The sequence below is a fragment of the Equus quagga genome, chromosome 22, assembly GCF_021613505.1.
Source record: "Equus quagga isolate Etosha38 chromosome 22, UCLA_HA_Equagga_1.0, whole genome shotgun sequence".
Classification (NCBI taxonomy): domain Eukaryota; kingdom Metazoa; phylum Chordata; class Mammalia; order Perissodactyla; family Equidae; genus Equus; species Equus quagga.
The window spans coordinates 2,909,549-2,921,642 of record NC_060288.1 but is presented as its reverse complement, the minus strand read 5'-3'; the positions used below and the strand labels follow the sequence as shown (position 1 = coordinate 2,921,642).

The following is a 12,094-nucleotide window of genomic DNA, read 5'->3' as shown; positions in this document are numbered from 1 at the left end:
CTGGGGCAGGGCAAATCACAACCAGAGACTCACAGAATCGAGGGTGGACAGGACTTCAAAGGACACCCAGACCACACCGGTTAGCAACTGACCATCCCAAGGAAAAACCTAGTCAGAGCTGGACTTAACCACAAAGAGGGAGAAGTCACGCGTCAGACAATCCTAAATCAGCCGTGCCCACACCTACATCTGTCTTCGGACAAAGAAAAGCAGTTATTCTAGCAAGACAGGAGGAGGAGCAAGGGCTAGAAACAGAAAGTTCAGGAAAGATTTCAATAAATATGCTGAGAGCAGAAGACAGAGAGTCCCTGGCTGCACCCCTTGATCCTTCGGTGAGCGCCAGGAAGGGAGGCCTCACCTGCCCAGGACAGAAAGCTGGGCTGCTTCGCCCCTGAAGTGCACCTGGAATGAGGCAGCCTGTGTGCGGCCCAGAGCCGGCCTCCTCACATGCCATCTCGTCTGCTCCTCCCCAGAACCGACACCTGGGTACGAGGTGCCATTTCACAGAGGGAAACTGAGGCCTGCGGAGGTTAGGAGATTGGCCCAGTGCTGCAGGGCGTGCACACAGCGACAGGGGGAGGACTGCACTCGGCCCAGAGGACGCTGTGCCCCTCCGTGGGTCCTGGGTTCTGTCCCCTCCCCAGGCTTCAACGTGCTTTTATAGGTTCAAAGACGCACAGAACAGCGTTTCTTGTTGACGTCTGCCTTATCGAAGCATCTTCCTGCCACAGTTACAGCCACGAAAGAATTACAGGTGGAGATAGGGTGTACCATCCGCACCGGAGGGGGAAATCTGGCTCTTTTCCCAGCTTTTCCTTGTGTTCTTCAACATGGCTTCAGAGTGCAAAGTGCTCCCCATGTGATCTCGGCCCAAACTGCCCAGGGCCTGATTCCTCTGGCCAGGACCCCAGATTTGGGGCCCGCTCAGGAACTCTCTAATCCGAGACCGTGGGGGAGCAGAAACTGACATCACAACTCACCCGGCCAACTGGACAGCTTCGAAGGTTCAGCTTCAGCCATGGTCTCTGCACTGCACAGCCCAACCCACGCACGGGATGAACACTCAGAACGGGAGGCCGGCCGCGCGCTCAGAGTTACTCTTCCAGTGCATTAAAGCGCCAGTCCCACATTTTCCCACACATGAAATGCCATAACAACTCATTCCAAGTATTTACAGATCTGTGGATGGAATACGTATTTAGAGATCTTCAGTGACAATAAAAAACACTTGTTTTCAGCCTGCCGATTCCACCAGGGGTAACAGTTCCTTCTCCCATGTCTATTTAATTTTACTTTGACTGAACTAGATTTCTGGATGTTAGGGCTTTTTTTTTACGTATACACATACACAATCACCCAAAACAGGGCATGAAGTTTTCCTTGAACTTAATAAACAAGTTGTGCATATCCACTTGGAAAAGAGCTTTCTCCTTTTATTAAAAAGGAAGTCCAATTGCCATACCCCTGCCATCCCTTGTCATTCATGGACTTATCTGACAAACTTTTATTTTATGCCTAAAAATATAAGACGCTGTGCCAAAGACTATTTAAGTACAAACAGGCCTTGTTTTGTTCATTCTAAGACACAGATTATCTTCACATTTTAACATGACGTGTGTTTTCTTTGTCAGTGGTACAAAACAAGTAGTGCATCTCACAGTTAATGAGCCTCGTATATTAGGTAAAACAGGGTACACGATACAAACTCTGCTCCCAAGTGCCTACAGATGCTGCGGCTACGGTGCTGGCAGCCAGACACCTCACTGGCAGGAGGAAACCCAAGGTTTAGTTTGGAAAGGTTGAACCTGCTTTTTGCAAGAGATCAAACTGCACTTCAGAGCAAAACATTGTGCCTCCCAACAGCAGCACAGCCAAGACACCTCGAAAGAAGAGTGAAGCAGAACGAGAACAGGGCTAGTGAAGGTTCGGGAGCCTCTGAAAATATTTCTTCTAGGAAATATTCCCGAATGCTAACAGTGAGAGCTGAATTTTTTTCATTCCTATTTGACTCATTTTAGTGTTGCAAAGTATGGTTTTACTCTTTAGGGGAAACATATAAACAGGAAAAAAAAAATCCTTCCAGAAGGCAAGGAAAATTTCTAGGGGCAAAGAAATCTTTTTCCACAGCAAGAAAATACCAGGCTAAAAAAGTTGCCACCTGAACTCTCAAGCTCAAAAAACTGGAGAAGCCCGTACAAGAGGAAGCTCTGAAATGCCTTAGCAGAAGTATATCATCACACACATTTCCAGAAAAGCTTAAGGGTGTTTACAGATACTGGAGAAGAAGCGAGGGACAGTGGCCAGAGGCGGAGTCCTAACCTCAGCAATTAGACATCAGATCCTCACATCCCTGGATAAGCGAACCTGCAGGAAAGACGGCTGTGGCACTGAGCTGTCGACAGCAGGATCATCAGAGCGGCAGCTTACATTTACTACATTGGCCTGTTTAAGAGAAAAGAGCAGCCCCCGGTTGTTGGATAGCAGGAAAATCAGAACGAGGACAAAAAGCAGAGCAGCGCGTCCTAATTGAAGCACCGCAGGCAGGCTGGCCACCAGGTTGAATTCGGAGACTTTGCACCATCTAACTTTTGGCTTTCCCACATCTGGTGCTTGATCCGGGCTGATTCAGCTGCATTCCTGAGCATCAGCACACAGGTGTTTCTACTGATGTTTTTCCCTGTTGGGGGAAAAAAATGTGCTCTGAACTGAGGGGGTACAGTGCGGGGGTGGAGAGACTAGTGGCCAAGCAGACCTGCCAGACAGTTAAAAATGCACTGCCCGGGAAGGAGGTAATGGGTATGACCAGCTCCACGGAGGCTGCAGGAGTCCACGGATGCATTGGCAGGAGGGCAAGTGTGCATGCTGACCCAGAAGGAACGCACCCCTTGTTCCTGCGGCTCACAGAGAGCCTTCCAACAACTTGATGTCTTCCCACCAGGGATGTCAGGGCCACTTAATGCAAAGTTTGATCCCTGGAGTAGGGAATAAAACATTCTTTTTCTCCTCTGTTATGTGTCAGCTTGCATTGCTGAATTTCTTTGTTCCCTAACTGAATCCCATCAGTGTGGCTGACTGCCTCCCTCACTTGAAATGAACTAAAGTAGGAAACAAGTTTCCCAACAAGGCTGCATTCTCCAGGGTGCTGAGAAGGGCAGAGCTAAGCTCAGCCCCCGCAGAGAGAGAGAAAAAAATCCTATTTATTGCCTTATAAGAACATTACAAACAAAAAACCAAAAAGTCTCTCCCGCATCCAGATCAAAGAAGCCTGGCACGCAGCACACCCATGCTGAGGAGACCCACGCCTCCGTGGCAAAACCCAGTGACTGCTCATCTTCTCCTACGTGAGGAGGCGGTATGACAGAGAGGAAACAAACGCCAGCTGGGAAAGTCAGATGCCCTATTTATGAAATAAGTGGATGGGATAAGATGACCCATCGGGTCCAAGAGAACTCAAAAGTTCTATGAACTCAAGAAGAAAATAATCTCAGGACTGAAAAAAACACAGTCCCAAACAGCTGATCACTCAGAATCACCAAGACCTGATTGGTTATTAAAACAAGATAGATTGCTCCCTCCTACAGGCAGGCAGCAGGCGGCTTGCTGACTTCGCAGGTGCCTATGCAGTGGGGAAAGGCTGTCCATCCCTAGGTGAGTTACCTGAGCACCCTTTAGGCCCTTGCCCTACACCAGAAGGTCAACCTTCCAGATTCGAATTCTTTCCCAAGCCTTGTGTCTTCAGCCCACGTCCAGGGAATGTCTCTATTTAACTAGTTGCCACAAAGCCCCCGGTTGCCAGAATTTTGGTGGGCGACTGAGGTAGTGGAAAGGAGACCCAATGACAGGTTCAGGCTGGTAAGTTCCCAAAAAAGATTCTGAGCACAGAGACATGGATTCTCTTCTCACAGCTCCTTAACATTAACTTCGGCCTTGAGCTCCTACAGCCCCCTCTTCAGCCGGTGAGTTAGAAAATGACTCCACGATTCTCTAGGAAATCACTGACGACTGTTTGGTCAGGGTTAAAAAAACTTTTTAAATTAAATTTTAATTTATCCTAGGTAAGTATTTTTGGATACGGCATCTAGCACAGTACTGTGCACTCCAGAAACATTGAATGAATGGATCCGTGAATCGACAAATGATGCGATACACTGAATCCGAGTTCCCCGAAAGGAAGGCTGCCCTGCCAGTCACCTCAAAAGGAAGGCTGCCCTGCCAGTCACCTCCTCACAGTCAGCTCAGGGATTCCCATCACGCTTCCCTCAGGAGCCGAACCTGACAGAAATCATATGAGCATAAAACATCAGCTAAGCTATTACCTTTCAGAGTTTACTCTGACATGATTTCCTGGATTTGCTGAAATGTCAGTGGGCCAACTTCTAAAAATGAGTGTGGGGATCTACAATCTCTGAAGAGGATCCATGAAATCTACAAGCAGCCCCTCAGTCGTCCCTCATAAGGAACTTTCAGGGTCAGAGCCGTATCTGAAGAGATTCCTCCTGCGCCAGCCATGCAGCAAAAGGCTTCTAGTCAGGATTTCTGAGAGAGGTGATTTACATCCCTTTTTTCTGTTCTAATGCATCTCTGGGAAGGAGTCCCAAGCCCATGGGGGAGGAAGAGCCAGGCATGAAGGCAATGTGGGGCTGTGCTCCCGCAGACTGTACGGGAGGAGACCCACCAGGCCAAGCTGGGTTTCAGCACCTGCTGAGGAAGCAAGAGCGCCATCAGGAGGCAAACGTTCCCACTGTTAGAGGCGAGGGTATCAGTGTGTGCACACATCACTGCAGGTGCCTGCTACCATGTTATTTGAGTTCCTTTAAAACGGCAACAAGAAAAAGGGTGTGCCTCAAACACAAGCAGCAAAATGCAGAGTAGGCCACATCTTCCTGGAGGTCCTGCTGTCCTCCACCAAGAACAGAGGAGGCAAACAGAGACACTGAGTGCAGAGACAAGGCAAGCAAAACACATCCATCCTCAAGAAGCTCGCCGTGGCAAAGGGTCTGAATTCTCCAACTTTCCCCTTCAGTCACCACGACAAGTACCCTGAGAACAGATCTGTCACATGTACAATTTCCCTCAACCGCGTGTGCGCGCACATGTGTGCGGCTCATTCAGACATGGCACTTTGCCAGAACAAGGCCCTTTTGTGTATGTTATTTAATGTCTGGTTAATGAAAACACGGAGTAGGTAGCCTGAATGAACATAAAGACTCACATTACCTACCATTCTGCTTTTCCTGATAAGAATTCTGTAAGAAATCCAGCCTCAGGGACACAGCGCAGGATCATGACAAACGCCCTGTTCAGCATCAGGCTGAACCTGTCCTTGGGCAAAGTGGGCCTGGCCCGAGCCACTCCTCGGCCTCCATATGAAACAAAGGCAGGGGCGCGGGAGTCGGCCCTTCACAGAGATGCGGTTTACTTTTCCCAGAGGAGAGACTCCCAGGGTATCTGGAGCCCGGGTCTCCTGTGGGGCCAACTACAAGGGTCCTGCCCTGAAAGGCCACCTGAGATCTGCTCCCCAGGCCACATCCAGCCCTTCCATGGGCTGGAAAGGCTCATTCAGAATTCCCTCTTAGCTGGGAGTAATTTGGGAAGAAGGAGAGAAATCCCCTGACAGTGGCGATGTCAACCTTCCTTGCCTGAAAGGACCTGATAGGGGCCCCTCCTCTGAATGCCCTAAGCATTGGACTCTCCCCCTCCCTTGGGAAGGCACCCGCCATCAGCCATTTCAGGTCCTGGGTAGAGGGGTGCTGACACCTAGGGGTGGATGGAAAGAGAGCTAGTGCGGAGAGAAGGCCAGCCCAGGCTGCCCGCTGTACCTCCTGGAGCGTTCAAGGAGTGGTGTTTTCCCCAAGCTCCTCTCCACTCGCCCCCAAGTCTGCCTCCTCCACTCCTAGAGAAGGGCCCCCAAAACCTATCCAGTGATCCCCCACACAGCAGGGCAGAAACAAAGTCTGACTTAGTAACACCAGGCCAGTTCCCACAACAGTGAGCCTTCCATCTGCCTGAGAAAGCAGCCATTCGGCGGGGGCGCAGGTAGAGAATACAAAGCTCCAAAATGACGCATCAACAGGCTCTCTGTTTATCAGGGACACGGACCAAGAGGAACTAGGGAGGCCAAACCTCCCCGAGGCGGCCAGGGATGCTTTCTTACCAAACTCGCTCGCACACAGATGTTCAATTATGGCTTCAGATTTCAACTCGTTGTCACATGGAGGACACACCGTTGTGCCTAGGACGAGAAAGGGAGAGAAACAGGAGCTGTGAGTTGAGGGGGTGGAGGGGCAGGGAGGAACCACCCCTGCGGAAGAGATCAACCCCGGGACCAGGCTGAAAGCAGTTAACAGTCTACTGGAATTTCTGAAGGACAACCCGAGAATTGAAAAGAAGAGTCCTTGAGGCCAGGACTTAAAGCCATCAACAGACATACAGTTTCTTGAAAATCTGGGGGCCAGAGTTGTTGAATATGGCACAGCTATTTAAACCAACACTATCTGGGGCTGGGTGGGGCAGGTCCCATGAAGTGTGGCTTGATGGGGTGTGCTGGGTCCCCGGGAAAAGCTGACTTGTAAACCAAACACATCCGCTACAGTTGTTTCCTGTTCTTTCTCCCTCCCCCTTCCTTTAACTACCCGCCCTGATTCCTACCCCCTTCCCATTCTCAAACTCCCATGAGGATAACAGGTCAATCTGACTGGATCTCTAGGAGCCAAAAAAGAAACTTAGCCAGACCCCTAAACTCCAACTTCAGGCCCTGGACACCCCACTCCCCAAGGGCTGTTGCAGTAGATTCCTGCAGGGGCGGGACGCAGGAGCAGCTGGGTGGGGGCTGGGGGCCACACTAGCAAGAGCTGCCAAATGGGAGGACAGAGCTGGACAGGGAGCAACCCTCTGGAGGCGTTTTCATAACACTGTGAAGTGCTTTGAAGAGGAGGTGTGTGTGTGGCTGGCAGGAGGGCCACTGGGAGGCAGCTAAGCTGCAGGGGCAGGAGGTTTCAGAGGCCTCCTCCAAGCCCAGATGCTGCCAATGCTGGAGGGACCCCTGGGAGATAAAGTGCCGCCAGAGAAGGGCAGGGAGAAAGTGGTACAGTGGAATCCCCAGGAGGGTGAGGTGGCTTATCACCACCATCATTATCGTCATCATCACCATCATCGTCCATCAAACAACTTGGAGTTTCATCTACGATCCAGAAAAGCATTAGCACGTTCTAAGAACACTCCATTCCTGGCACAGCACAGCCTGGAGCTGAGAAGCACAGGAAAGTCACCCCAAGGCAGGATGGTGTGCTGAGCGACCTCTGCTCAGATATAAGGCTCTTCATCTTCTTCCTCCCCTCTCCTCTCCACAGCTCAGTGAAATGGGCAAAGCCTCCATGATGGATGACAAGGAGGGAGCTGCGCAGCCCTCCCAGGCCAATCCCAGGACACGGCTGGTCCACAGCTGGCCAGCAGGCTAGCAACAGTGGGGAGATGATGCACAACCACTGCTCACTTCCAAGCAGGGTCCCTGCGTGGCCCAGGAGAGACCACTCACCTTAGTCTTTATGGACAGACTCCTCTCCCACCTTTTCTCTGTACCCAGGGCCAAAACCCATCCAGAGTCTGAGTGCAGCAAGAACCATTGCCCCCCTCCAAGCAGAAGATTGTGTGACTGTCTTTTGGCCCAGATGTTGGAAATGTATTTTTCACCCAGAACTTGAGACTGGGCTCCACAAGTAGTGTCTCGCTTCCACGGGGAGAAAAACAGGGAAAGGAAGTTCTGCAATATGGGAAGGACCATGTTACCTATATTGGGAGACTAAACTGTGCTTTGAGATTTTCCTTGTTTGGGTTATTTAAAAAAAGTGGAAGTCATCACATCGCGAGGTTCTATGAATATAATCTTGACCAAACAAGTAGCAGGGCCAGGGCTGTTGGAATGTAAACACCAGGTCTCCACCCCCTCCACACACTCACATCATCTCCGCTGGACACTCTGAGTTCCGACGGCGCTATACACTGCAGGGCGTTTTCCTCAGTCCACTCAAGAGGCCTCAGCACCTCTCAGGGTGGCAGCAGCTCACTGGGGCGAGCCCTGTGTGTTCTCAACATGGCCTTCCCCAACTCACTTTCCTTAGAGCTGACTCCGGAGCAGTCTGATCCAGAGAAGGAAGGAATGTGTAATGCAATATTAATCTGCACCCCCTCCGGACTGTCCCTGGGGCCCTGCAGGCTGCCTCAGCAGGAGAAATCCACCCGGTCATCCGGCTGAGTGAACTAGATCGCTGTTTTAAGGTGTATCTAAAATAACGTTTCAAGCAAAGGAACCAAACACTAAAAGGTATTGTGTTTCATTAATATTTAACGGGGAGTAGAGGAGAAAATCCAATACTGGAGTCAAGATTAAGTGACTTTTTAAAAATCAGGGCACACACATGCACACAGCACATTCTCCGGTCACCTCTCTCTCACACTCACAAGCATACTCTGTCTCACTCACACACACATACAAGCACTCTCTCATGCACAGAGGCACACACTCACACACACAAGCACACACATACTCTCTCTCTCTCACACACACACACACACGCACACACACACAACAGGTCTTCCCTGACCAGCTCCTCAATACACAGAGAATGGATCCTACAAAGCCTCTAGGGGGAAATGAGGGCACCATGGCCTCTGCAATCTGTGACTAAAACAGCCAAGCTGAATGAATGCACAACATGCCTAAACAACAAGAAAACTGAACTGAAAGGGTGTGCTTGCTCACACAACTTGAACTAGTAAAACCTGGCAGGGAGGGAGAGCAACCATTCACCAGGCTCAGAGAGCACAGGTCTAATGTGAGCGCAAGATTTAGAAATAACTTTCCTGGAAAAAGAGCAATTGCTTGTTCTAAAACAGATGCTGCTGCAACTTGGGCATCAGCTTTTGAGGGGGGCGGGAAGCGTCTCCTGACATATTTCTCACTATAGAGTTTATCTTTAATAACAAGTGGCCACAAAGGCCTGCCCTATACCCCAAAACTGTACATGCCCAGGGATGTGAACAAAACGCAGCCTAGATCACTCAGAGATACAGCACTGCTCTGAAAATTCAGTTTTAATTTTAAAGAATAAAGAATAAAAGTAGTGCATGTGTGCTTGTTCTGTCCAAAAGTACCAGTTCTTATTCTGGAGCCACCAGCCACAAGGTTACAAGGACCGGCAGTCTGGTGTGTCTCCACCTGCCCCTCCATACACACACAGACACACACACACACACACAGCCCTCCCATCTCCGTGCTCAGCTGACAGTTCATGGCCGTGTGGCCTCAGAGGAAGTCACGTCTCAGGAGAGAGCCTCTCACCACAAATACTGAGGGGAGGACAGCTCCCCATCCCACGCCTGCTTGGTCCTCTCAGAGCTCTTCTTTGTTAAGCAGCTGGTCTCGGGTGGGTGACTGACTACCTGAGCGCTCCTGGAGGGAGGGAGAGAGGAGGATGGCACAGAGGCCCAGGCTGAGGAGATGGCAGTCAAGTCGAACAGCAGCCAAGGAGTAAAAGGCTTCCAGAAGGCAGCAACTGCCTGGTTTCTGCCACCCCACCACTGCTCCATCCCAACCTTTTGGGGTGCTGGGTTGAGAGGACTCTTCCCCCTTCGTAAGTAGGCAGCCCAGCCTGTCCCTCCACCTTCCCTTCAGAAGATGCCCCCCTAAAGATCTCCACTTTGTGTTCACCGACTGTCTCAGGAAGAGACAAGTGGGGGTGGAGCAGAGCTGGCCACAGCCTCCCAGGGCAGGGCTGGAATAACCCCTCGGCGGGCGGTGGAGGAAGGAGAGAAGGAAAATCCTGCCGGCTGCAGGGGAAGGGTCCACGCGCACAGAACACAAGGTGCTTTGTCAGCTGTAGGTCACTGCTCAGCCCTCGCTCTCAAGGGGCTGCACTTTCCCGCGGTTAACCCTGGGCAGACCCCCAGGAAGCCGAGAGCAGAGTGCCCCCCCACCTCCCCGCTGCTGCAGGCAGGCTGCCGCCTCTCCCACTGCCAGCCCCACGCCACCCAACAGCGCTCACTTGGGACCGATCTCCTCCCTCCCTGGAATAAACAAGAGCATTCAGAATTCAGGGTGCCCCTTCCCCCGCCACCCTCACCACCCCTACCCTCACTCTGGGGGAGCACGCCCTTTTGTGGACATTTCTCTTCCTGGCGTCACCTCAAGAGAAGCTAAGTCAGCGAGCAGCAGGTCCCCCCACCCTAAATCCCCTCCTCAAAAAGCCCTGGGACAGCGCCGCTGGGCTAAGCGCACCTGGGTATGGCTCCCCATCTCTGACTATCTCTGCATCTTTGAGCCTCAACTCTGCTTCCGAAGAAGCCAGGGTTGAATTCCCTACTATGAAAGTCAGGCCACCACGCTGGGCTTTTGCTGGCTTGTTTTCTTTTCGGTTTTGGTTTTTGGGGGTTTCGCGTCTGTGGGATTCTTTTCTTCCCAATCAAGAATTGCCCTTTAAGTGGGAGGGGATTCTGAGAGGAACCTCAGCTGTCCCTCAGGCTGTTAGGAAAGTCTCCAATCTGTGGATCCCCACTCCCCAAGGAGAGATGAACAATGAGCTAATTACATTTTTACCTTTCTAATTACCCAAGGATGTGTGTAAATGAGAGAAGCAGGGGGTATGCAAGACTGAGAAGGAAGACATTCTCCACCCCCAGCCCTCCCGGGCTGTTCCCTGCAAGGGGCAGAGGAACAGAAATCTCCAGTTCCTAAACTTTTTTCTCAGCCAGTTCTGCAGCCGTCCTGGAGCTACTTGGCTGAACGGCTAGCAAAGGAAAGAGTTGTGAACAACAACAACAAAAAATCCTCATCGAATCCATGGAAATAAACAAAGCTGGCCTTAGCATTTTCTCGGGCTTTCTACACTTAAGGTTAGGAGTTTTGGTGTTTTCCTCCTGGGGCATCCCGTCTCAGGTGTTAAAACCTTCGATGGGGACTTGGTTCCCTCCCAGAGGACAGAAGAGCTCTCCTTTTCTTTGGAGCGTAAGGCCTTGTTGCAGGGATGGAAACAGCGGGACTGGATCCCAGAAAAAGCCCCCCAGGAATCAGACCGTGTTTGCCTGGGGCCCACGCGCAGCCGCCGCGGCCGGGGCGCCTGGGTCGGGAGGGGCGCTGAGTGACACCTCGTTCGTACTAGAAGCTTTTAAAAATCATTCTGCACAGCTTGAAAGCAACCTCTAGGGAGCACATCCGAACTCCGGGCTGGAGCGCTGGGCGGGGGTCGGAGTGGCTGGCGCTTTCCCGCAGCGCCCGCGGCAGCCCGGCCAGTGCCCGGCTCCCCGCCCGCCCGGGTCGGGGGTTCGCGGGCGTGGGAGGGGGCCGCCTTACCTTGGGGCTTAGAGGCTTCGGTGGCATTGGGCGGGGTCATGGCGATGCAGACGTCCCCCTCGGGGAACTTGTCACACTTGAGCATCTCGGGCCAGTAGAAGCCGAAGAACTGCATGACGGGCTCGCAGGAGTCGCGCACGGCCTCGCAGAGCCAGCGGCACGGGTAGATGGGCCGGTCGAGGCAGACGGGCGCGAAGAGCGAGCAGAGGAAGACCTGGGTGCCGATGTGGCAGTTCTTGTTGAGCAGGGGCACCCAGCTGCTGGCCTGCTGCTTCACCTCGGCCATGGTCTCGTGCTCCAGCAGGTTGGGCAGCACCATCTTCTTGTAGCCCACGTTGTGGCACAGCCGCAGGTCCACCGGGATGTCCACGCACTGCGGCGGCTTGGTGTAGAAGCGCCCGCTCTGGTACGAGCCGATGTCCGACTGGAAGCTCACGTAGTCGTACTCGCTGGCCGAACCCGCGGCCAGCAGCCCGGCGGCCAGCGCCAGCAGCACGCCCCCGGCGGCCCCGCGGCGGCCCCCAGCGCCGCGCCCGCTGCCCATGCTGGCTCGGCGCCCTCGCTCCCGCGACGTCGGGGCTGCCCCGGCCGCCTCCCCACGCGCGTCCCGCCGCAAACTTGCAGGAACCTCCGGGGACAAAAGGCGCCGTCCCCACCCGTGCCCGGCTCCGGCGGCCGCGCGCTCCTGCCCGGAGCTCGGCGGGGGCGGCCCTCGGCGTGCGGCGCGCGGCGCGGCGGGAGCTCGCGGGG

The 12,094-nt window shown here is 52.9% G+C and overlaps 1 protein-coding gene across 1 annotated transcript in view; it reads right to left on the bottom strand.

The window, feature by feature from the left end:
- Positions 1 to 12,094, bottom strand: part of SFRP1 (secreted frizzled related protein 1) — a 45,687-nt gene extending 33,593 nt beyond the window's left edge. Inside the window, exons 1-2 of the mRNA XM_046648456.1 lie at positions 11,345 to 12,094; positions 6,155 to 6,232 (exon numbers count right to left, since the gene is read on the bottom strand). Of these exons, the coding sequence (XP_046504412.1) occupies positions 6,155 to 6,232; positions 11,345 to 11,888 (622 nt within the window). The 5' untranslated portion in view covers positions 11,889 to 12,094. The remainder of the gene's footprint in view (positions 1 to 6,154; positions 6,233 to 11,344) is intronic.